The sequence below is a fragment of the Poecilia latipinna genome, unplaced genomic scaffold, assembly GCF_001443285.1.
Source record: "Poecilia latipinna isolate Pla-1442-1.1 unplaced genomic scaffold, P_latipinna-1.0 Scaffold624, whole genome shotgun sequence".
NCBI lineage: Eukaryota > Metazoa > Chordata > Actinopteri > Cyprinodontiformes > Poeciliidae > Poecilia > Poecilia latipinna.
In genome coordinates, this window is record NW_015113240.1 from 254,415 (window position 1) to 279,610 (window position 25,196).

General features: G+C 39.4%; 1 protein-coding gene and 1 long non-coding RNA gene across 9 annotated transcripts in view; one reads left to right on the top strand and one right to left on the bottom strand.

The window, feature by feature from the left end:
• The window catches only part of LOC106954075 (uncharacterized), a 17,471-nt gene extending 12,125 nt beyond the window's left edge, over positions 1–5,346 (bottom strand). The window contains exon 1 of the long non-coding RNA XR_001426299.1: positions 4,946–5,346. This is a non-coding gene — a long non-coding RNA (uncharacterized LOC106954075). The remainder of the gene's footprint in view (positions 1–4,945) is intronic.
• smoc1 (SPARC related modular calcium binding 1) overlaps positions 1–23,836 on the top strand; it is a 71,909-nt gene extending 48,073 nt beyond the window's left edge. For 4 of the 8 annotated variants that reach the window (XM_015043307.1, XM_015043309.1, XM_015043311.1 and 1 more), the window contains 8 exons: positions 1,142–1,231; positions 1,662–1,742; positions 6,625–6,817; positions 9,117–9,199; positions 12,466–12,571; positions 12,668–12,912; positions 15,416–15,449; positions 22,653–23,836. In XM_015043307.1, the coding sequence (XP_014898793.1) occupies positions 1,142–1,231; positions 1,662–1,742; positions 6,625–6,817; positions 9,117–9,199; positions 12,466–12,571; positions 12,668–12,912; positions 15,416–15,449; positions 22,653–22,692 (872 nt within the window). In that variant the 3' untranslated portion in view covers positions 22,693–23,836. Of the gene's footprint in view, positions 1–1,141; positions 1,232–1,661; positions 1,743–6,624; positions 6,818–9,116; positions 9,200–12,465; positions 12,572–12,667; positions 12,913–15,415; positions 15,470–22,652 lie in introns of all 8 variants that reach the window. The other 4 variants (XM_015043310.1, XM_015043312.1, XM_015043314.1 and 1 more) reach the window with 2 other exon arrangements.
• Positions 23,837–25,196: the final 1,360 nt, after the last annotated feature.

Genomic DNA, 25,196 nt, shown 5'->3' on the forward strand with positions numbered 1-25,196 from the left:
TATATAAAAAAATATTTAAATATATATATATAAATATATTAAATTTTATTTATATTTTTTTTTTTTTTTTTTTTTGCAAAGTTGACGACTGTAGCTTTAAGGTGCTGGAATAACTCAAACCTCAGGCCTGCAGAAAAGTTGTGGATTATGTCTGAAAGCTAATCTGTCCCAGGAAACCAATCAGTTTTAATCCAGTGGGTGTGAAATCCCGCAACAACTTGCAGCTGTAAAGTTGTTCAGATGGAATCATTCAGCCCCTGAAAATGTCTGATCCCTGAATTATAGTTTAGAAACAAGAAGTACTCTGTGGTGAATATTTATGTGGTGACCACAGTTTAGAGCTGTGGTCACCACGTTCTCCTGGAGATCCGAATCTCCAGGAGAACGTGTAAATATTTTTTTCAAATTTGAAAAATATAATTTTTTTTTTTTTTTACAACAAAGAAAAGTTTGCTAATGTTGACATTTGATGTGGACGGCTGTCTTTGTATCACACAGTCATGGATGTGATAATGCCATAACATTTAGCCACGGCGCTGACTATACTTGGTGCTTAACTGTAACATTTATACTACATAAGAGCTATATTATTACCATTTATAACACATACATTTTCATAACTCTCGCAAATATCAAAAGAGCTGATCTGCAGTTAAAGAGAAGCTTTAACTTGGACACCCAAAAAGACTTTGACGCAATAACCTGATGTTTAACTCATCACCAGTTACTCTAAATAACCTCATGTGCACAAAGACCACATTACTTCTGAAACTGAGCGCAGCCTCAGTGCCTGCTCAGCTCTAGTGTTTCGAGTCAACCAACCATCAACTGATTCCCTCGCTGTGACGATGGAAGTCGTTTGAATTACCTGCAGCTGAACGTGGATATTGAATGGAGGTTTGAGGCCGCCCGCTGAACGCGCAGCCCGATCATGTTGTGAGTGATTTATAGACGCGGGCTTCCACAGGCACCCACGGGTGGGTGGTTGTCTTGTGATTTGTCTGTCATTTCTTCTGTCTGTCTGTTTTTCTTTCTCTCTCTCTCTCTGTCTCTCTCTCTCTCTCTCTTGGCCGGGCCAAGTGCAAATCCCAACCATTCAACAGTTCTGGAGAGTAGATTGTATTAATCTCAATAATGGTAGTCTCCTTCCGTTTCTTTCTCACTCTCAACCCAGACGACGGCTCCAAGCCCACCCCCACCATGGAGACCCACATCCCTCCCGAGGGCGAAGGTAAGCTTCCCCTTACAGCTCTTCGGCCGTTACAGCACGGTCGAGACGGTCGCCTCGACGACTAAATGCGCATACCACAGACCCGTGATGGCTCTCCGGGGTCAAACGCGGCTCACATAATTGCTCCTTTGTGAGCTCAGGCTCATCGTATTCCAGCAAATTGCAGCAGCCGTACTTTGTCAACAAGTTCATTTCCAAACCTAAGATCTATTCTCTTCAAAAACATAATAAAAGAAAAACACCACCTAATGGAAATATCCAGATGTCAAAAATTGCATTTCATATTTGATGTCTTTTGACTTTTAATGCTGTTTTAAGTTTGGTTTTGTGGGCAAAAACCAGACTGCTGAATAAGTTAGACATTATATTAAAGTAAATACCTCTATTTGTGAATGCTACTGACCTCTCCTCTGTCATGCTGCCACCGCAGAGATAACTGCTCCGACACTATGGATAAAACATCTGGGCTACATGGAGAATAAGCAGAACAGCTCCACTTCCAGAAGGCAAGGTGAGACTAGAAAACACACTCTGACAACGTCGGCACGCTCCCTTCTGTTCAGATTAGATCATTTTTATAGTATTTATTGACAATTATTTATTGACTTAAAATAAGCTCCTACATCTTGGTGAAAAGTTACTTGTGAGTTTGTTTTGTCTTATTTCAAGTGCGCCAAGATATTTGCACTAGAAACCAAAACAAAACACTTTTCTCAATGCAAAAACACTAGAGTGTTTTTGCATTGTTCTTGCAGTGTGTGATGTGTTGAGAGTGATCTGGTCCGTTCCGATCTGAAATTTTGCATGTTGGACTGTCGATGTGTGATGTTCGCCAAAGACAAACGACAGCACAGCCTGTTGAATGTGACGTGTAGCCAATCATAAAGCGAGGTGGCGGAAAAACGAAGGGGAAATCTAAAACATACAGAAGACAAAACATCTGCCTTGGCACCGCAGAAAGTCCAATGGATGTTGGAAACATATTCGTTTTGCCTTTTCTCTGTTAAACGTAGTCCACAAACCTTCGCCATTGCTTCTTCCCAGTCGGCCATGTTTGTTTCCTGTGAACTCACATTTGTTCGAGAGGTTTTGTCAGATTTCCCATCTGAAATCTGCATGTTGGTGGCGAGTGAAATCGGTTTGTGTGTGTTGTGTTGCCCCTGCCGTGTGGCACACTGTACGCTGTGCGACCAAATCTGACGGGTTTTGAAAATCGGCAGACAATTTTAAAATCTTGCCGTGTGAACCAGGCATTACTTTCTCACAACTTAACTGTTACTTTCCTGTAATGTCTATGAAACTTCATTCATACTTACCAGATACTCTCTGGGAACTCTTATGGAGCTTCCCAGGTACTTTCCAAAATGTGTTACTTCTTCTGTGGAAGTAATTTCTAAATTGTGAAAAATGAATCCGGAAAGTACCAGGTAAGTTCCGGGAAAAAACTTTTACGAGAAACACCTGAAAAGTTTTAAGAAAGTTCTGGAGAGTTGTGGAAAGTACCAGTAAAGTTCACCAAAAGTAACATTGACTTTATGGAAAACTAAGGGCTGAATTAGTAATGGCTACTGACACAGTTTCCTTTAATCTGTTTCAAAACAACTAATAGTTAAAATGTTAAGTAACATAATATATGGAAAACAGAATTGTTATATTTCAGTAGAATATCGCAGTTAACCTTTATATTCCTCACTCCTCTCTTTCTTTTCCAACATCAACATAATGTCCTGTTTAGCATCTCAGCCACAAAGTGAAGTCAGATGTGATCAACAAGGACAGATTTTGAGATTGACTCTGATTTCAATATGCATGCACTCTATTTCTGATCCACATGTTGATCTGCTTGTTTACTACCCTTCACGCAACGGATATTTTGAATTCATGATGCTGCTTTATATCTACACACATCACTTCATCCGTCTTATTTCCTTCCTGAACTCAGTTTTCATATTTCATCTCGCATTTCATGCTTCATTGCAAACAGCAGAAGATCCCAGTGATTGCATCTTGTGTTTCTCTAAGTACTTTTGACTGATGGCAACGCAGCAAAGGAAGCTGCGGTCTGGCGCGCAGTGAAGACCTAGAGTTTCTCAGATATATTTGCAGTGGCAGCTCTTTGAAAGCTCAGTGGAAACTCCGGCTTCCTGTTTCCAGTTAGCATCTGAAGACCTCAAAAGGACAAACGGACAAAGCCTGCTCGAGGGGGAGCTGTCATCACGTCTGAGACGTGAGCGAAGTGTGCGTCCGCATCTGTAACTCCACACTGCGCTTTGTTTCTGTTTCTTGAGTTGAAGGAGTGTGCAAAGAAGCAGCAGAAGCCAAGTACGTTCAGCCACCAGCGGGGTAAACATGCCAAGCGCATGGACAATTAGTGAATTTCGAAAAGTAATGGATGGTTTAGTGATTCAGAAATTGTGCTTTGTTGAACTCAACCCATTAGCTTCTTGTCGAGGTGGATATTCTTGAAATTCTTTTTTTTTTTTTCATAAACGCTTCTGTTCATGGAGTGGAAAGTAATTACTCTCAGATTATTAGATGTTAGGATGTTTTTATGAATTACCAGTAGCAGATACAGGAAGGGGAGAGCACATTAGCAACAATAAAGTTCCATGTTCAACCCTTGGTAAGTTAAGTTAGTTTAACTTAACTAGTAAAGTAAAGATGCTGTAGTCAATATTTCTTTGATAAATAGGTGACACAAAAAATCTGAAATCTTGCTGATTTTCTTTATTTAATTTCTTTATTTGTAGTTAAATTGATAAATTAATTGAATTAATAAGTTTTTAAAATGTATATATTAAAAAATGTATGTAATTGTCTTTTTTTTGTTGTTTTTTTTGTGTTTTTTTTTTCAGTTTTGCACCTTCATATGTTATGGCAAATTGGGACATTTGCTTTTCCCCCCAATCCCCAAACGACCTAAAAATGGTAAAATAACCACAACTGCGTGATTTTTTAAATCTGTTTTTCAATTGTTTAAGTTCTTAGCCAACTCTTCAGACCTTCAGATGTATTTTTAGGTATTTCCAAGCAGAAAAGGATTCGTAAACTTGAAGTCACTTGAGCTGCGCTATGTTTCTGTTTACCTTTAGCTAAATAAAAGCGTTAGCTACCAGCTCGCTCGTCGCTGTGTTTTCATGGGAAGCGTTTTGCTTCTTCCTGCCAGTGTTTGAGGCCAGAGTGGCTTAAAAGCGTAAGCAGTCATCTGTAGCAATGCTTTGCTTTCTTTGCACGGTGGAAGAATCCTCCCCGTTTTAAAGTCTTCACAGCTTTTCCCCTTTTCCTGGAAAAACCTGAGTCCTAACCAACCAGTCAAGAGCGCTGACGTCCGTGTCTCTGGATAACCCCGCCACTGTGACGGACAGCGGAGCGGAGTAAATGTTTGTGAAGAGTGTTTGCTTAGGCAAACCGACGCAAAGTCCATTTTTTCCCCCCAAACAGATGCGTCGCTGCCAGAATCTGATGACGCGTTCAAAGTCTGGAAAGCGCTCCGTCATTTACGGAACTGCGCTCGCTAGCCGTGGACTTTCCCCGTCTGAGACTCATCTTTTTCGTCTTTTGATCCAATCGTTTTTGTCTCGGGGCGGTGCCGGGGCATTCACATCTGTTTGACTTTGCGGCACAAAAAGTGAAGACTGAGAGACGGGGACGGGGGAAGTAACGAACGACGTGTTGAAAAGCTGCGAAAGGAGCTGAAATTTTCCGTGACCGAACCCTTCATCGTCTCGACGCATGCACCTAAAAGCCTTCCTCGGCACGGTTTTCCCCGGCTTTATTTCAGCTGCTGCTTTAACTGCAGCGGAGGCTTCCTAGAAACAATACTGCAACGATTAGCCCACAGCTGAAAGCCATTGGAGCGGAGAGGAGAAAGTGACGGGAGACGGGAGCGATGGAGGGAGAGCAGGTTTAAAGAGACGGGATGGAGGGAAGTGGAGGACAGAAGAGCAAAAAAGGAAGGAAGAGAAGACACCATTTGTAAATAGTCTCACCTGAATAATGACGGCCAGAGTGGGATGAATAAAACGAGCTAATTAAATGTACTTTAGATGGTCATTTTCTGTCTTTGAACCAAAACTGTGGAGCAAATTGCCCCAGTCTGTCCTACTTGCTCTTGTGTAAGTTTTCTTTTAGGATATTTACTTCCAGAGGGTTTGTGTTCTCTCTTCCAGTCCCTGCTGACAAAAAACAAAACAAAAAAAAAACAAAAAACTTAGAAATTGACAAAACAAGGAGAAAAATGATTGGAAATAAAGATTTTCATGACGGGCAGGGAGGATGGATATTTCCAATCCGCACAAACCTGAAGGATTTCCAGCATGAACCGTTTTTCATTTGTAAAATATGTACAGAATCTTTTAATTTTTTTTTGGCTCCAGCATAAAACTCTGTGTAATAAACTGTTTTAATTCATTATTTTGAGAATGGGGGTGTTTGACATGAGAGGCTCAACAGAACACATTCAGTTCTGTGTTGGTATCTCGTTTGGCAGCTGGGATTAGAACCGACGCTGGACATGACTCAAGCCTTTCCATTGCAACACTGTCTGTACAACGTCTCAGATAATAAAAGGTGGTGAAAAAGCTTTGTCAGTAATTTCAGAAAGTGAAATATAGCATATTTAATTTTGATGATTGTGGCTTGTAGATAATGAAGACCCAAAATTCAGTGTTTCCAGAAATTAGAATATAGCTAAAATGGTGTATTAGTGCTAAAAGAGAAAAAAAATATTTCTCTATAAATCGTCTTAGTTTGAAAAGTGAAGTCAGTTTTTGGGTTGCCAGATATTTTCTGGGAAAAAAAAACAAATATTTCTTAAGTCGAAAGTGTTTTGGCTTTTGTGAATTTTCTGAAAAGTCAAAAACTTTTTACCTTGAAACTTAGAAATGTTCATGTCTTTAAATTTATTAAGATTAATCAAAAAAAATTCTGATTTTTTTTTCTAGAAATTTTTTTTACTTTTCAAACTCAGATAATGTCTGTTTTTTGGCGGAAACTTGCTCTTTTTTTTAAATCATCAATGGCTCTAATTGGCCGTCGTAGATGAATTCTAATTTCAAAAGACACTGAACTTACATTATTTTTAAGACACAAACATACTAGTTCCACTGGCAGATTATTTTACTAACATGTGAAAAACGTTTTGTTATAAGAAATAATCTAATCTGCCAGTGGAACTAGTACTTTTTAAAAAAACAATATTAAGGAATTAGTGACTTATAAAAAAAGCCTATATTTTGCTGAAAAATTACATTAAAGCTAGCTTTGACTTATTTCAAGCGTACTAAGATATTTGCACTAGAAACTAGACCAGAAATCTTTGGTAAGATTTCATGTTTTTTGATTTTATTGACCAACCTTGTTTCTCTGTTTTTCTGCTGTAACTCGTTTTCCAGAAAAGGTTCCCTCTTGTGACCAGGAGAGACAGAACGCCCTGAACGAGGCTCAGCAGAGTTCTCGGGAGTCCATTATCATTCCGGACTGTGGGTTCGGAGGTCTTTACAAACCAGTCCAGTGCCATCAGCATACTGGTTACTGCTGGTGTGTTTTAGTGGACACGGGACGGCCCATCCCCGGAACGTCAACCTTGTAAGATCTTTCAGCAAAAAGACACCGAAGAGAACAACTGTGGTTTGGTCTTTATTAGTTTACTGCTCATGTATGTTTTTTTTGTTTTTTTTTCAATAACTGTAAAATTTACTAGTAAGAATCACCTGCCTGGTGTGTGAAAGTCAAATTATGTTGTCAGCTTCAAAGCTTAAGCTAGGCAAATTACTCCAACTAAACCAAAACAGTCAGATTAACTGCTGAGTGAAACATGATTCACAGGAAATGATTCCCCTAAAGCCTCGGATACAAACCATCAGCAAAACACTTTTTAGATTTCACAACTAGAAAAAGAATCATAAATGTGTTAGATGAACACTATGAGGTGGAAGCTAAGGGTTCAAAGCGCATGCGCATTCTGTGACATGCTGAAATCACAGCGCCATCTAGCGGTCTGGAACGACAACTACAGCTGACTCAAGGTGTCCTGGCGGTGCCGTCTAAACGTGAAACTATTTCCCCATTCGACATTGGAAAATACAGCCAGGACAGCGGTGTTGTTTAAACATACCCTAATACTATACCATGCAGACGCTCTGCCTGCACTGATGAATATTTACTCATATTGGAATGAAAAATACTCAAAGTGTCTCAAAATAATTGCAGGCGCCCCTCATTTTTGATTGACTCCCTTTTAGGTACTTAAAATTGACATTTTGTTTTTATTCCCAGGAACTTTCCTTTAACGTTGCTATTATTTTGAGAGTTTTTTCACTGTGAAGTCCAAAACACTTTCTTCCACTGTCATTGTCTTGACTGACTTTCACTCAGTGTCTCAGTGTGGGAGCAAAGCTTCAGTTGCGAAAACAAAAGCTGTGAGTTTTGGGAATAGGATGCAAGAAAACTATCGAGATACCCTAGTTCCTGGAAGAGATTCCTGTAGTCATGGAAACATATCAAGCATTGAACTTTCATCCAGAGGCAGCACTACAAAGTTTAAAGTAATTAACCCGTCCAGGCAGGTAGCATAAATTTATTCACCCTTCATCCCAACACGCACGCACTGTTCAAAATGGCAGTGAGCATAGCTTTCTACTCCGTTTCGACCCACATGTCGCATCTTTCAACGTGCCGTGAGCTGTGTTTTCAAAGAATCTCTTTATCAAATCTCGCTGTTTGTCATGAAAGAAAAAATAAAAATAAACACTCCAACTTTTAGACCCAGGCCTCTCTTAAATGTTTACTTAGCAAAGTGAATAATTTCAAGCAATGATGTCAGTATTGGTTAGCTAGCTGTAAACACTCGGCCTGTGAAAGGCCCTGTGTTTTCAGTTCGGCCTCTGGTGTTTACTTTGCTTTTAGCCATTGGCAGCGACCTATATTTATATTTTGTGTTGGTCTTTGTTAGAGGGATCTCCAAAACCAGAAATATGACGAATAATGATGCTTTAAACTAATGTTTGCATAAGCAGTGTCTTGTTCAGTTTGTGTTGAGAACAAGGATATCGGACCTCAAACGAGAAAATGAGACAAATAGATGTTTGGACAACCGTAGACGCGTGTGAGCGCATGGACACAGAGGACGGCTTGTGTTTTAGAGGATAAAATAAAATGTCAAATTATACAAAAAGTAAATATTTTCCGTTTTAATACACAACGTGTCAAAGTTGCGAATCCATCTGATGCCTTTTTTAGTGTCAAATGAATCTTTTGTGTCATAACTTCGACCAACCGGGCTGAATTCTTACTTTCATTTCAAGAAAACAGGAAAGAAAACACTCCTGAGGGGATTGTTTCCGTATCTAAAGGTGCATTGCCCTCTCTTCTCTTTTACTTCCCCGGTTTCTTTTCTCCGGACAGTGGTGTCCAGGGTTTGGTCGCGGGCTAGGCAGACAGTAGAAAACAGTTGATTTGAAAAAGCAAAAATGAGGCACACGTGCTCCACTTCTCGTTGCATTCAAAGAAGCACTGAAAGAACAGCCAGGAAAAAACGAGTCATACCAGACTGAAAGCCAAACAGTTTGTTATGCTTCTTTAAAAAAAAAAAAAAAAAAAAAGGCTCTTGAGCATATTATTAAAAAAAAAGATTTAATAAGAGGCCAGGCTAATCTTTGTCAGTTAATCCATAAGGGCATTTTAAAACATTTATTTATGCGTGCAGAACAAAGTGCAGCAAAAGTAATCAGTGAGAATTATATCACGCTCGTTTAGTTTTTTTTTTCTTTTTGAGCTGTTAAATCACTCTTATTTAATGTGTCTGTGTGAATCTGTCTGTCCCATGGATGCTTCGTCTTTTCTTTTTCAGTCTCTGATGAAAGCCGTCTTTGTCTCTATGTAAAAGGTTCAAGACGCCGGAGTGTGACGAAGACGCACGGTCTTACGTGGCGGACCCGGAGGACCCGTTCCACGTCAGGCCCCTGCAAGGTTCCCTTCCTCTTTCACACCACGTTGATTCGCTTTGGAGAAATTTCACTTCCTGAAATTTTCGACCAGATATGAAGACAAAATAATTAAGTGAAAAATTGTATTGGCACGCAAACATATTCAATTAATTTGAACATTTTAAAAGGGCGGTATTATGTAAAAATCAACTTTGTTTGAGCTTTATGTTCTGTTAAAATGTTAATCCCTCATCAAAAACGTAGCTGGAGTGTTGCTTGGATTATTTCATGCATGTTTGAGAAATCTTTTAATCTCCCATGGCAACCATTCAACTCTGCAGAACGCTTGGGGGGACTTTGCTCCACCTTCGAGGATGAAGCTCCTCCTTGGAGCTGCAGTTTCAAAGCTTCAGTCTCACAGAGCAGCAACTCCCCCACTCAGCTCCTTCAGACTAGCCAGGAGAAATTGGCAAACAGCTGGTGGAACTGAGCATCTGCTGAGCTTGTTATACCAGCTACATCCCAATGAAATGCTGGTAAAAACGTTGTTAAACAGTTTATAGAGGAGCCATGTTGTGAAGAAAAAAACAGGAGCTTCTTAAAGAAACAGAGGACCAATTTCAAAGCTCTAAATTACACAGTCAAATTTCTTTTAAGTCATATTTTCTATATATACAGAATTTTATGAACAACTTAAGGTAGCATAGTTACTTGTGCTATAAAATGGCACTATTTGCCTGGAAAACACACAGTGCCGCCCCGTTAAAAACATTAGCAATTCTTTTGGGCTTTCCCGAAACCTTTTTTATCCACCTGGGCCAGTTTTTGTGTGTTTTTCGACTACTCTCAGTGGTTTATGTGCCGTGTTTTTCCTCTAAGACAGTGAAATTTGATCAAAGCAGCATTCATCTCGTTAACCAATTTCAAACCGGTTCACTCAAAAACAATTGTGCTGGTCCTGACTTCCAACAGCAGGAGACGAGAGGAGAAACTAGGGTCAGATTAGGATTTTGACCGACTTTTTGAAAAGGATTATAAATGCATAACGGTTAAGCTCTAAAAGTAAATTAAAATAAGTTTTTTAGTTTAGGAGAAGTTTGTGATAATCCACAGACCTTTAATTATTAAAACCTGCAAAATGTGATTCATCGAAAAAAATAACCCTGCAGCTGCTGTGGTTGTCACTCTGGTTTTCAGTTGTGACTGAGGCCTTCAAAGAACAACAGGATTTATGCTGACATTAAATTACACACTGAAGGAGGTACAAGGGGTAGCAGAGTAAAAGTGGACTAAATACAGGTGCACACCACACTTTTTAGATCCTTTCGGGTAACCAAACCAATTCAAAAACCACAGATCGTTTTCCTTCCACTTCACAGTGATTTTCAACTTTGTGCTAATCTGTCATAAAAATAAAATTAGAAAAAGCTAAAGTGGCATGAATACTTTTGCAACATATTAATAAGTGAATTCTATGAAAAATAATAATAAAAATGGATTTCTGGAGAGAAAAAGTCTGTAAAAAAATAGGAACTTGCAACTTGCCGTCATCATCACTGAGCTAACTCTGTTTTCGCCATTGCATAAAGCCTTCTTTGGATCTCGTATTTAAATCCCCATCTGGTGGGTCTACAGAGCGGAGCAGGCTCCTGACTGTGCAGCAGATGTGTGGAAGGTTTTATGGGAGGTGGGGGTGTTGAGTTGGTAGGGGCTGCAGGGCGAAGGGGGGCGGCTGGGGGTGTTGGGGACAGTTTTATGTACTGTAGAAGGATGTTATGAAGCATCACAACAAACCCAAACACACTGCTTTACATCACCGCTCAAACCTTTATCTGTCTTTAATCACCTCACAGCCACAAGCTACAATGTGTTTTATGAGTTTAGGTTTGATTTTACTGTTGAATTATAAAAATTGCACCTTCTATAAAGTCACAGTAGGGTGATATTATGCTGTGGCAGGAAAGGAAAAGTTGGTAAAAGTTCACAGAAGTCATTAAAAACCATGGTAGCAACGGACGTAAACAGCTACATGAACTATATTCATCCATCAGAGGAGACGTTGGCGTCTTACTCAACTGTTGGAGCCGCTATACTCAAGAACATATGCGTCGTTTTGTCATTGCCGATTTTACATAAGGGCTACGGATTCAACATGTTTGAATGACAGATAACTTTATTATGAACAGTGGGGTCCTGTGAGAGGTGGAGCCAGCTGCACACTGTTAAAAAAAAAAAACAAACAAAATCACTGTAGTCTTCTTTGTGGTTTTCACCAGTAGTAATGTTTAGCTGTTGATCACGTGACTCATGCGATGTCAATATTCATATATTTTGACTCGGCTGAAAAACCACCTCATCCCAACACAGCAACTTAACCACGAGTTTTATCTTTTCCAAAATTGGCATGCTTCCAGGAAGGAAATTTATCTTCGTAATTTCAAGTTGTGGAATTTTGTGGTTAATGGGAAACGCAGCTACTGATGTAGTTTTACATTCTTACAACATATGGCCACAAGAAGATCTCATCTCCTGCGACTAAGGGTTTCCATTTGTCAACTTTAGTCATTTAGTTGCACATTAAGCCGCATTAAAAAAACCTCAAAAGGAGAACGTTAAATCTACATTGAAGCAAGACATGTTGATTAAATCAAGCATTTGACGTGAGACCTGACGTGAGAGCGCCACTCAAGTGTTTCAGATACATCCCCAGGACTTTACATCCCATACACCACCCTGTGTGGCAAAGTCCTTGACATTTTGTTGCTAGTTTGTGCAACAACCTAATTTTACACTTGGATGAAGGCACAGCAAGGCACAGTGCCTCCTCAAGCGCCATCGTCGATGACAAAAGGATGTAGCCTTCAAAAAATGAAAAAGCTTCGTACCGAAGATAAGACCGAACAATACGACTAAAAATAGAGCATTATTTACAAAAGACAATTAGGAGGGGAAATTTTGCCCCGGTTAAGTGTGCCCTTAAAAAAGCATACATCTGGGTAATTAAGAGGAACTACCGGAGGTGTTCGGAATTATGTCATAAAAGTTAACGGGTCTGCGCCGCTTGACAAAAAGCTCCCACCTCCCTCCATGTGACTCGGCTCTGTTCTCTTAAGAAAACAACCGGACCGTCGCCTGCGTTTAGCACGTGATCCTTTACTTACCCTTGAGCTAACAGACGGTCTCTGTTTGGGTATTCGTCTTCCTGGTGTCGAGGTGCTTCAGCCTCACTGTGCCATAATTACCCAAATTAGAGTTGGAAGGTAATTTTAGCGTATATCTTTTTTTTTTTTTGTCTTTGATTTGTATCAGGCTGCCCGGAGGGGAAGAAGGGGGAATTCATTACAAGCTTGTTAGACGCTCTCACAACCGACATGGTGCAAGCCATAAACTCACCGGCGCCCTCTAGTGACGGGAGGTAAGACTGAATAAAGAGCAACATAAAGATGCTAATTCTTCGCCTGAGGGTGTGTGTGTGTAACCTTTTCACATATCTGCCTCTAATCCCCGTTAGGTTTGTTGAACCAGATCCCAGTCACACTCTGGAGGAAAGAGTGGTGCATTGGTACTTTGCACAGCTGGATAACAATGGTAGCAATGATATCAACAAGAAGGAACTCAAACCTTTCAAGAGGTACCTGAAGAAGAAAGCTAAACCTAAGAAATGTGCCCGCAAGTTCACCGACTACTGTGATCTGAATAAGGACAAGGCTATTTCGCTGCAGGAGCTGAAAGGCTGCCTCGGTGTCAGCAAAGACGGTAAGAGAAGAATAAGTTTTTGTCCAAGAATTGCTTCGGGGATATATACATATTTTTTTTTTATAAAATACATTGTTAGACTTCAGTATCTTATTTATATTTTACTGGTATAGATCCGTAAAGTGTGAAATAGAACTGTAGTTCTATTTTTATGGAGCTAAATTGGAGCCAAAAGGTTCCAAATTTGTTCAAAAGAAAAAAAATTGAAACTAAAAATTTTGTTTGAAATCAGTTTAAAATCTTTTTCAATTTAAAATTTCTTTTTGGTTTCAAACTTTTTTTCAGTTTCAAAATAATTTTTCAGTTTCAATTTTTTTTTACAAACTTCATGGCCCTAAATTAGCTCAAATATATTCGGAGGCATAATCTAAAGAAAAAGGAAACTACAAAAACAAAAAAGCATTAAGTGAAATTAGTGTTTGCTCACTTTTTGCTTGAACCTTTTACCCAATAGGAGTTTAGTTTGCCTTCTCTTTTATCGCAACTGTTCCTGTCACACTAAGCAATAAAACAACAAATCAATTAATCACATGATGAATTAAAATGAGCTCAATAATTTCCATTTGCATGATTTATTGTTTTTCTCTTTTTGCCAAAAAATGGACAACACAAGTCTTAAGTCTGGTGCTTTGGCCTCAACTAGGCCCTCTTTTTTTCTTGAAGGACAATTTTGCTTATATCAAGTTCATAACTAATTTTATTTGTTGTTCCAGTTGTTTTGTTTATTTACTTGGAGTATTTAAAATGTCTTCCAGTTCCAGTTTTATACGTTTATTAGAACTGAATGTTTATTGATCTGTGATAATGTGTTCTTGCATCATTATGCCATTACCATTATATTACTAGAAAGTAGTTTCAGAACAGCAACATTGTTTTATAGCAATAACAAACTATCTTACGACTTCAAAGTCAGAGGAAGTTTGTAACATTCAGTTCAATATATAAAGATTGAGTTGTGTCCCAAACAAGCATTAACTACATGAGTGCCCTGCCATAAGAGGTTTTTTGTATTTATTTTTTCATTTCTATCTATCTACTAACATACTGCTTAAATAAGGGATTTACTGATATTTTTAGCTACTGACAGATGTTAACAGATGTCAGCAATTTAACAATTAAAGCCGACGAGAGTTTTAGACTGTTATAAACTGAAATGACTGAATTATGATGTTGAAAAAAAATAACAACCACAGAAAAATACCCTGTTCCTGTAGTGAAAACACAACCAGAATGTTCTTTGATTGTAAAAAGATTTTGCTTTGTAACTCAAAGGCAGTCTTAGTCTGTTATCACCATTGCAACGCTTCCAGTTAAAGTTGCAGCAAAATATATCGTAAATCCCACATTTATCTTTGTGATGGTAGGACAAATCAAAGGCTTTTCCTTCCAATCAATCAGCTGGAATGTGGATGACATGTAATAGTTTTTATTGAGTCTTATGTGTTTTATTTGAATAACACACTCTTTTTGTCTTTCCCATTCTAAAATAAATACCTGGAGAAACAAGATGACCCTCTGATGAAGCTGAAAAAAAATTATTTAAAAAATCCTAATCAAAAGTTTGAATAACAAAAAATATTCCAGGTAGTTGTTATTTCACAGGCATTGATAGGCTGATCGGTTCTACGCTTACAAAATAAACAACAAATGACATAAATTTGATATCCAACTTCAGGCACCACTAAAAATGCAAGTTATGATCTAAACTTTTAATATCATAAAAATCTAGGGGTGCACTGATTTATCGGTGCCGATTTCTTTAATTTTGGGAGATTGGTGATCGGCAGATTTTTACATATGAAGCCGATCTTATCCACCGATCTTATATAGCTTGGCAAAAGTCTCAACCACTGTCCTCTTTTGCTCTCCGGTGAGAAAGGTTTGACTGACAGACCGGCCCACCAAGTTAAGTCTGCATGTTTACAGTTAACAACAGTGACCCCAGTGTTGCCAACTCAACAACTTTCTTGCTACATTGAGCAACATTTCAGACAAAAAAAATTGGTATCGGCCAAAATCGGAATCAGCAGGTTAAGCTTTTTAAAAGATCGGTAATCTGCCAGAAAACTGCAATCGGTGCACCCCTATAAAAATCGATTTGTGCGAAATGCGACATTCTCAGCTGTAAATAGTCATTTTATTGGTATGTTTCTCCAGTCCAGTGGCTAAATTACTGAACATCCTTAAGTCGTCAGTCAAACTAAAAAAAATGTTTGGAATGTTTCAAAATTATATAATGCAGCAACGTGTACAGCACTGCTGAATTTGTTAGCAATAATTCCTTAAGATTTAATGTGGTCCCACTAAATAAATATCCTCAAATAAAAGGTTTGGTTTTATAGGATGACGCTATTGCAATGAAAGTTATTTTAAGACTAAAGCGTTTTTGTCAGGAGTGCAGTGACTACTGGGAGTCCTGTGTATTGTTTCAGATTTAACCAGATAAATCAATGACACACGTGTCCATTGAGTTTGATTCCTGTCATTTTCCTCTTTTTTGCAGGAAGCTCGTTGACAAGCGGCAGTCAAGGAACAAGGCAAGGGACAAAACTGTTCAGTAAGCATGCGGGTCTGCTCTCACCAACACTGCTTATAGCTTTAAACACATTTATACCATGTATTAAAACTGTCACTTAGCCACTGTTGATCTTTAGCTGCAAGATTATCCATCATGGAAGGACAGGGAACCCTTATTTCATAGATAAATTGGTGTTTCTTTAAGTAATCAAAAGTATTATTTGTTCTTCCAGTTCTTCGCTACAGATTAAAACTGTTTGCTACTGAAGTTTGATTACTTGCGTAAAGTTCAGAAGGTTACATGCCACTTTGCCTTTAAACAGTTTGGGAAAGCACAGGTGATGATGCCGTAGTTTTGTAAGCTTCTGGTGGACGCCCTTCTGTTCGTGGTTCAGTTTCGTCATATTTGTGGATTTTTTTTCTTTGCGGGACGAAATTCCAAATTATTTGCAAAAAAATTGCCAATTTGCAGATTTTTCTAAAAATAAAAAAATAACAAAAATGCAGCTGGAGATGATGAAATACTTTGGCACAATGCTGCTTGACTCACTATTGGCTGGTGTTTGCAAAGCAGCCAATCCAGAAGCACCAAGAGCAGAAATAAGGAATGTTGAGATTATTAATGCACATTAAGATCTCTTTTAACTATTAAAATGGGCAGTATTGTTTTTAGAGGAAGTCTAATGTATTAATGCCACTGTTCACGGGCTTGTGGGAGCCCACAAAGATCAGGGATGATCTGTAAAGGCAAATACGGATACGTTTTAAGGAAAAACCTCTTACACTCACAAGGTTAATGTTTTGGTCAGAACTAGAAAGATGCGTATGAGCAAGGCATCTCACAGTCCTGACTCAGTTACATGAGTTTTGTCAGGAGAAAATCCCCAACAATATGTTGCCATAAATTTGTGGAGAAACTCATAATGTTAGAAAAATGACCAAAATGACCCAAGTTATCTTGTTTGATAAGTATCTCCAGAAAAGTGCAAAACAAATGAACTGTCGAATGTTTGCTTTTTAGTCTGGCATTTAGCAAATACAGTAGAATGACTTCCGGTCATTGTAACAAAGTATTGTGGGGTTTTTTAGATTCTGTGTAAATGTGTATATATTTCTAGCTTCAAGTGTAAATTTTATACTCAGAGTTTGTGATGTATTTTAGATACTTTTTATCATCACTTTTATTGTCATGGCAGTGAATGCCACAATATATTTTGACAAAACAGAAACCCAAGTCAAGTTCTTTAACAATTAGGTTAATTATTTGTTCAATTATTGACTCATTATCACATTGTTAGCTGCTCTAACACCTCAGTAACCTTGCTGTTTCCATGTTAAACTGTTGCTGATTTGACCTTGAGATGGTAGAAGTATTAAGAAAAGTGCAAACCCAGAAACTGAGAAGAATTACCAAAGTCTTTTTTCTTGTTCCCCTCGCCACCACCTTTCCTTTTCCAAGTCATCTTCCTTCATCTCTCAATTACTCACTCCGCTTGGATTCCCTGGAATTCACATGCTGATTATTATTCCCTCTGGTGCTGCGGAGCCTGGCTACCGGGTCCGCTCAGCGCCACAAAACACTGAAGTCATGTGTTTACCCTGGGCTTGGTGCGGACGGCGGCGGAGAACAGTGGTTCTAAACAGGCATAACGTCAGGGTTGCTCACGAGTCGCCAGAATAAACAGCCCCAGGAGTGCCGGAGCGGAGGAGGAGGAGGAGGCTTGTTCTTACTACAGTCACTGAATCTATCACCTGCATGTTTAGGAGCGGGAGGTGAGCAGCCTGACGTCTTTATGTGGCTCTTATGGTACCACTCAGGCACACGGAGCCGGTGAAGGCTGTGGAGAGAGTGAGTTATGAAATAAGCAAAGGAGACGCAGAAAGCTCGCGTGGAAGAACTGGCAACATATGGCGTTCGCTCGAGGTTGACTAAGATAGACAACCTTTGTGTTCAGGTATGCTTTGCTGCACCTCAATGGCCTGGATCGCTTTAAGTCGAGCTGCTTTTACCAGGCTGTAAATCGTGTCGTGTCCTATCGCAGCTCCAGAGAGTCACGGCAACGCCGTTTGCGTGTATGTTCACGACCACTTTACAGAACGTGCCTTTTCCTCGGCGCTGTGATCGTTTGAGACGCATTATTTGTACGAACCCCATCACTCTTCGCTCGCTGGCATCGGCGAAGAAACCGATCTGAACACCGTGTGTGAGAGAGTGAGAGGTGCCTGAGAAAGTGGCATTCAACTTTCAGCAGACAGAAATCTTTATATGTTCTCTTGTGAACCTTGTGATTGTAATCAAGGAAGCAATTAAATGTACTTGGAGCGATTATTACCTGGTTGAAATTGTTGTAATACTACCGAATACAGCTTGTAATTCCCTAGAAGTTATAGGTTACCTTGCACAACTGGCCAGGACATTCCTGAAACTTTCCTGGGACTTATCAAGTGTTTCCTTGGTACTTACATGACAGTTCCTGGATATTTTCTTAAAACTTTACTGCTATATTCCATATTCTTACACATCTAGCTGGTTGCTTTCTAGAATTTACCAGGTACTTTCCTGGAGCTTTCCTCGACCTTACCAGAATTTAGAGAGTTGTTTCTGGTAGGCCTGTTGCAATAAACAATAAATCAATTAATCACATGATAATTGAACGAGCTCAATAATTTATTGTTTGTTCCTTTCTACTAAAACTGGTCTTCAGTCTGGCCCCTTTTTTTTTAAGAATAATTTTGCTTGCAGAGACTTCATAATTTAGTTTATTTGTTATTTCTGTTTTAAACACATTTGAGAATGTGTTGTTGCATTATTATGCTATTACACTAATTTAACTTGAAAATGGTCTCAAATTAACAATTCATCATTTATCGCAATAACTTCTGGGACAATTTATCAGCCAGCAAAATTTGTTGCTACTTTCTGGATCTTAGTAGGTTCTTTCCTGGAACTTTTATGGCACTTAGCAGGTATGTAGAGTTATTTTTATGAGATAGGTACTTTCCATGAACTTTCATTGTACTTGCTAGCTCCTTTCAAATAACTTGCCAGGTATTTTTCCAGATCTTACGAGGTAATCATCCAGAACTTGGTCTTTACTTTCCTGAACTTGTCTGATACTTTCCATGTATTTTCCTGAGACCGTTAGGGAAAGTAACCAGTAAGGTCCATGAAACTTCAAGGAACATTCCAGAAAGTTCATAGTAAGTTTCAGGAAATCAGCCAAAAGACTCAATGAAAGTTTTGCTAAAGTACCTGTATGTAGTGGAAGTCATTCGCTAAGTTCTGTAATCTAACATCTGAAAACGTATTGCCAATCCTTTTCGTATACTGGGCATTAAGGGCAAACATTTCATGGTTCCTGATATTTTTTTAGTAAGAATCATTGATTTGTAAGTATGTAGAAGTATCTGCTCAGCAGCCTTGGTGATTGGGGTTGTCAGGAGAGACACAAAACAAACTTAGGAGACAGTGAAAATGTTTCTTTCAGCAGGTCTGAGTGTGTCTTGTATTTTCTCTGGCTCTATCTGGAAGGTGAAACTGTAACGACGGTGTTAAGTAGGTCTGGGACCAAAGCTCCGAGCCCAGAGTCTTGTCCTCCTGGAGCCAAACAAATTACTCTGCATCACTTAACGCTTCAGCTCAGTTTGACACTCTAACAGGATGAATAGGAACAGAAGGTGTCAGAGGTGACTTTGATAAAGACAAACACTTTCTTCCTAAGATCACTGCCTTGAATCTAAATCAATCTGATGCAAAAACAACCTTAAAAATCCCCTCATTGGGTTGTGCTGTGGTGGCACAGGGGTTAAGCACAACCCCCATATGGAGGCCTTATTCCTCAATGCAGCTGTCGCAGGTTCGATTCCCAACATTGGCGACCTTTGCTGCATGTCTTCCCCCTTCTTTCATTACCCACTTTCCTGTCAATTAACTATCGAATAAAGGCCACTAGAGCCAAAAATATATATTTTTTTTAAAAATCCCCTCATCATTAGTTGGTATTCGCCTCCATGTACTGATGCAGCACAATCACCAGCTCTCGAGCCAAGCGTTTTTATTGGCCGGTCCCAGGTGAGGTGAGACGATTTAGCGCTAGACAGGATCTGCTTTCAGGTCTTTATCACAAGTGGGGCCAAGGTGTCCAGAGAGAGGCAGGGGAGCTTTGTGTTGTTAATGGCAGAGACAGTCTCCTCAGTGAGCGGGCAGAGAGGAGAGGGAGAGACGTTAAGCGCTCTGGAGCCTGGTAATTGCGTGGCCAATTCCTGGGCACTAATGTCACTCGGCTCTGAACAACGGAGACATTTATCTGAGCTAAAGGAGAAGGAAAGCATGACTTCAGGGGAAGACGATGTCAGAAATGTTTGCGTTTGCAGGTATGGCGTACGTGTTGCCGACATACAAAGATTGCAAGTTGACTTTTTTTATTTTTTAAACCACTGATCACATTGAAAGTGTTTGAAAAATCTAAGCTGAACTGTGCTGATTTGGGGAGCAAAACTTTTTTTGTTTGTGCTGCTATCATTTTAAGGATATGAATAAATGTTTCCAGAGGTCATGAAAAGGTCAACCAGCCACTGTACCTTCTTAAAACCAAACGAAATTGGTATCAATCAACTCTATGTCTGTGCTGATGAAAATTTTTGATATTTATTGCATTAATAAATATGAAAAGGCAATTTTTTGTGCAATTTCGTGGTACAAATCAGACTTCAATGTGCGACTGCTGAACTAAAGAAGCCTATAACAAATGGAAACACTTTTCAAGAGCATTATTTGTGTTTGTGGAGGTATAAATGCTTAGCACAGCAATACAGTTACCTAAAAAATGAAGTAGTAAATAGTTCTTATCGTCACCTTTATCACAAAATAAGTCTATATCGCTCACCCATTGTTCACTCCACAGAATATTTCCCAAAACTCTTAGGAATCATGAAGATGTTTTTTTTTTCCTGCAAATATTTTGATGTTACATTCCACAGGAAAATCTGTAAACACTGAACCTTGACTAAGTTGACGGGGGTCCAAAGTAGCATATTGCTTAAAAGACTGTTGCAAAAAAACAAAAACAAAAAAACGGCAGTAACATAGTTGTGGCGTTTTGATCTGGAGAATCAGCATTATTTGTTTTTATGAGCAAATAGTTTGTGAGCTCGGAGGAATTAAAACTGTTTTATGTAAAACAGAAACGCGCTCAAAATAAAATTTAGCGCTCTGGATGGAGACGCTCCTCTTGAAGTGGTTGTGCTGTTGTTCCCACTACAGGATCTGCTCCCATGGAATGCAGCCTGTGATTTACTGCGTGTGGGATGAGTTGTGATGCATTCAAGTTTAAACAGCAAGCCGAGTAGTAAATACTTCATAAAAACTCTGGAGAAGCCCTGGGAGTGAAATCAGCTGGACTTGTAATTTACTGCGTACACGGTCAACAGTGACAGGAAGTGCACCTGCGTGACCCCCTGTCCCCCCGCCTCAGACGCCCTCCACCCACACAAAAACGCAGTTTGATGTGTGCCGTAAGGTCGGATGGGCATAAAAAAAGAAACGCCTAGTCGTCCTTCGCTGGCCTGATCCGACGCAAGATGTAGTTTAATTGTAGAAATGTGCGGCCCAGAACAAATCGGAGGCCTAACATGCTCCCGTTTGACGGACGGGACATCTGCAAGCAATCTGCGCTCCGTGCCCATCTTCTTTTCTCACAAGCCTCTCCATCATTCTTTCTTCTGCTCGCTTTTTTTTTTTTTTTTTTCTTTGTACCCCACCCCCAACATTTCTGACTGACTGATGAGCCGGAGACGCTCCTGGGCAGTTTGGGCATGATTGCACAACAGAGCAGGACTTGAGAGGCTCGTGAACACATGAAGGATTCACCCTTCAAAAGTGTTCATGTGTCTTTAAATCTTTCATTTTATGCACAAACGTAAATGGATGCCAGACCAACTAAAGAGCTTATAACAGTGATTTTTACTTTTTATTTTTATTTTTTGCACAAATGAAAACCTTCTTATTCGACCCCATTTAATCTGATACCCCTGAAATGAAATTCAGAACAACTGGTCCCTTTCTGAAGCCACCTAATTATGAGAACACACTCATGTTTTATTTATCCTGAGTGTAAATCCAATGTTCTGTAAAATTCACACAGAGAGACATGGGGGATTCTTTACACTTTTCTTCAGCAGGACCAGAGAAATATCGAGCATTTGAGAATAAAAGCTGTTGGCTGACATGAACTGATACCAGGCTGGAGGTTCAGCTTCCAACAGGACAGCTATATGCTGTTAAATCTGCAGTGGAGTGGTTTAGGTGATAGGCTTATTCACGTGTCAAATGGCCAAGTCAAAGTCTGGACTTGAATCCAATTTAGAATCTGTGGCACGACTTGGAAGTTGTTGGTCAAAGACGATCTCCATCCAGCTGCACTGAGAATCAGCAACACACAAAGTGCAAAAGTTTCATTCTCTAGATGTGTAATGCTGGAGGCATGTTTCTTTACACTGAGGCTAAATGTAAAAGCACAACGCACCTTTCAGGTTTTTATCTGTAAAAAGTAAAAAAAACTACTTGTTTTCTTTCCTCTTACAATTAAGCACTCTTGTTTATGTTCCGTCAAAAGTAAAATGCAATAAAACACATTTAAAGTTTTGATTTTTATATGACAAACTGTAAAAGAGTTAATGGGGTGTGAATACTTTTTGAAGGTCCTGTATATAAACGCAGCGTGTTGATGTTCTCAAGTCGTACTCACTTATTCAACTTAGAAATTAAGTTGAATAACTTTGGCTCTAAATTGGAAAAAAGAACAACTTTTTTTTCTTTTTGCTCACACAGCTGACCTGATGAAACACACGTTTCACTTCTGTGTGTATCGTTTAAAGCAAACATGTGTCTGCTCCAGGTCATGTCAGTGTGACAGCGTATCAGGCCCGTTAAGACTAAATTTGCTCCAAAAAAGTCAGAAATTTTGACATTAATCTCAGAAATTTTCTAAAAAAAAGAAATTTCGGAGTCTCAAAAGTCGAACGTTTTTGATTTTTGGATGTTATCTGAGTTTTTTGATGGAAGTTTAATCTAAAATGAATCTAATTCATTTTCTGATATCCACAATGGCCCTCTTACGCCCTCGTACGTCAACTCATGTAAAACAAACATACAGAAAAAATAGAAAAAGCTGAGTCACGCACGTTCTCTCTCCAACGCTTCGTCTCTGTGTCTGTCCTTCCAGTCGGCCGTCTGGCGTGAGGAGAGAACGGACGAGAAGCTGAAGACGAGAGCAGAGGAGACGCGTCTGCACGCTTCCTGACGGGAACTTAAAGACGGAGCAGAGAAATCAAGAAGTTTCTGAATCGACAAAAAAGAAAAAAGAACGAGAGAGAGAGAGAAAAGAAAAGCAACACAGCGGCGCCAAAATAATTGCACTTTTTCCTCCCTATGTCTGACATATTAACTGCTTTTTTTGTTTGTTGTTTTTTTTTTTATCTTGAAGTGACTGAGAATTCACTAAGTAAAAAATGAGAATATATTTGTAAAGAGTTGACAGGCTCACCACTGGAAGAGCGTGTATGTGTATGTAACCACTCCCCTCCCCTGCTGTACGTTCAGTCTGCTGTGTTGATTTGTTCAGTCCATATGTTTCAATCCCAGGCCTGTCCAATAAAACGTTACACCACCCGACCCCCATGTTCCCCCCACCACCGTCAGACATGCTGCAGCAGCAGACAGCTCAGCGGCGAAGCAACAGACAACAATCAAAAACAAAGTAAATCAGTGTGAACCCACTGACTTACACCTGATTGGTCAGCATGAAACAATGAACTCTATGAATTCCCTTGCGCCGGCTACAGATCCGTTGGAGTTTTCCTCGTAAAAACACAACAAACCCCCCCCCAGATGTTTGTGCCGTAAACAGGAAAAGAAAACAAAAACTAGCTGTAAGTACTTAGCTGTGCCATCCAAAACCGATGCGAGACCATCTGCACTAAATACTTCATACTGTCTGTTAGCTAAAGAACAGCACAACAAAACATAATAAAAAAAAGGCAATAAAAAGCAGTGAAGTAGTTCAGACGATACCTGCGGTGGCGTAATGCATCTCTTCTTCAGGACCCAGCGGGTGATTGGCTGACAGCACAGCCGTCAGTCGAGCTCCACTGCTAGCTCCGCTAACTCAAGTCTTGCCCCTGATTCTACTTTTTCTTTTTTTTTTGTCTGGCGTTACACATGAACATCCTTTGATTGTATCTCAGGCTGTTTGTTTCGTGTTGCCCTGTTGGAAGATGAGCCTACTGGCTAGATGTAAAGTAGCTCCGTCAATTTGACCAGCTTCCCAGATCCCCACAGCATGATGCTGCCGCCACAGCAAGATGCTGCAAACCTCTGAGGTCTTCAACTGGATTCATAAATTGTGCGCAGAAACACTTTATTCACTAAGCAGGCGACTTCTAAACTCAGTCAAATGCGCTGGATTTTTATTTGAGAGTATTGGAGCAAAGGGGCTGGATACAAAAAAGCACACCACCTGTGCTTTACAGATTTTAAACAAATGTTTACAGATTTTTACCTGTAAAACATTTGAAAACCATGTATTATTTTTTTTTACTTCCACTTAACCTTGAGTCAATACTTTGAGAAGCCTGAAATTAGTGGATGTAAAGTGAAATTATATGATTCATTTCAATTCACTTGCATGCAATTGTAACTTCCAAAAATGACCAATAGGGACAGTATTGTGTAGGAAAATAGCCTTAGCTTTATCAGGTAGCATGATGGTGGACTAACAGTCATCTGCAGAGCTAAATATCAAAACGACTTTTAAAAATGAGTTAATGAGGGAGAACAAAGATTTCAGTTTATTGTTTGCTGTTGCTTTGGTTAATTAGCTGGAGTCTTGACGTATGAAGATTCTGGTTTTAAACAGAAAAAAATAAAAAAACAAAACAAAAAATCAAGAAAAATTTAAACAAAATGTGGCACAAATTTCAATTTCATAAAACAAACGTGTTTTCTGAGCATCGATGCCGTTACCGTTTGTTCCTCCGATGCCTCATGTCGGCGTTCATCCCTGGAACAATTGACAACATCCACCTCAAACTCGCCCCACTTCATCTGATCCCGCTCTAGATGCAAAAACACAAAGCCAAAAAACAACGGAGCAGCGAGGGAAGAAATATTAAATCTTGTAGGAATGTGAAGCATAAAAATTCCTCCCCACATTTGGGAACAATTGGGTTTCAAAGTAGGAGAAACGCGCTTTCGCTGCTGGAGTCTGGACGCTCATGTGTGTGTGTTTGGATATTTTTTGTTTGTTTTTTTTCTCCCCCCCCCACCACAAATATCTGCAGCGGCTCATGGACACGAAATGCTTTTTGTTGTAAATATGTACAATAACCTTTTTGTTTGACGGTTTTACTAAATTCCACTACAGTGGCATGATTTTAAATGTACTTCACTGTCAGCGTAGCTTCTTGTAAAACACATCCCCTGTTCTTCTTCTTCTCTGTTTACCAAGTGTCAAACATTTTGACTTGTTGAGTAACTCATTCATGCTTAAATCCGTAGACTGGGCTGTTTATTTTGGATTTTTTTTTTTATCCGTGCTCTGCTTCATTTTGTGTCTGCCTTCATCACTGAACACCAGCAGGAATGTAACAGCATCTGGTGCTTACAATCAGAAAGTCCGGTTATTTCTTTTCTAACTTGAACTGAACATTTGTGCCAAGAACCAGAGAATAATCCCATCCTTCCTCGAGTCCTGTGCAGTTTCTCCTCC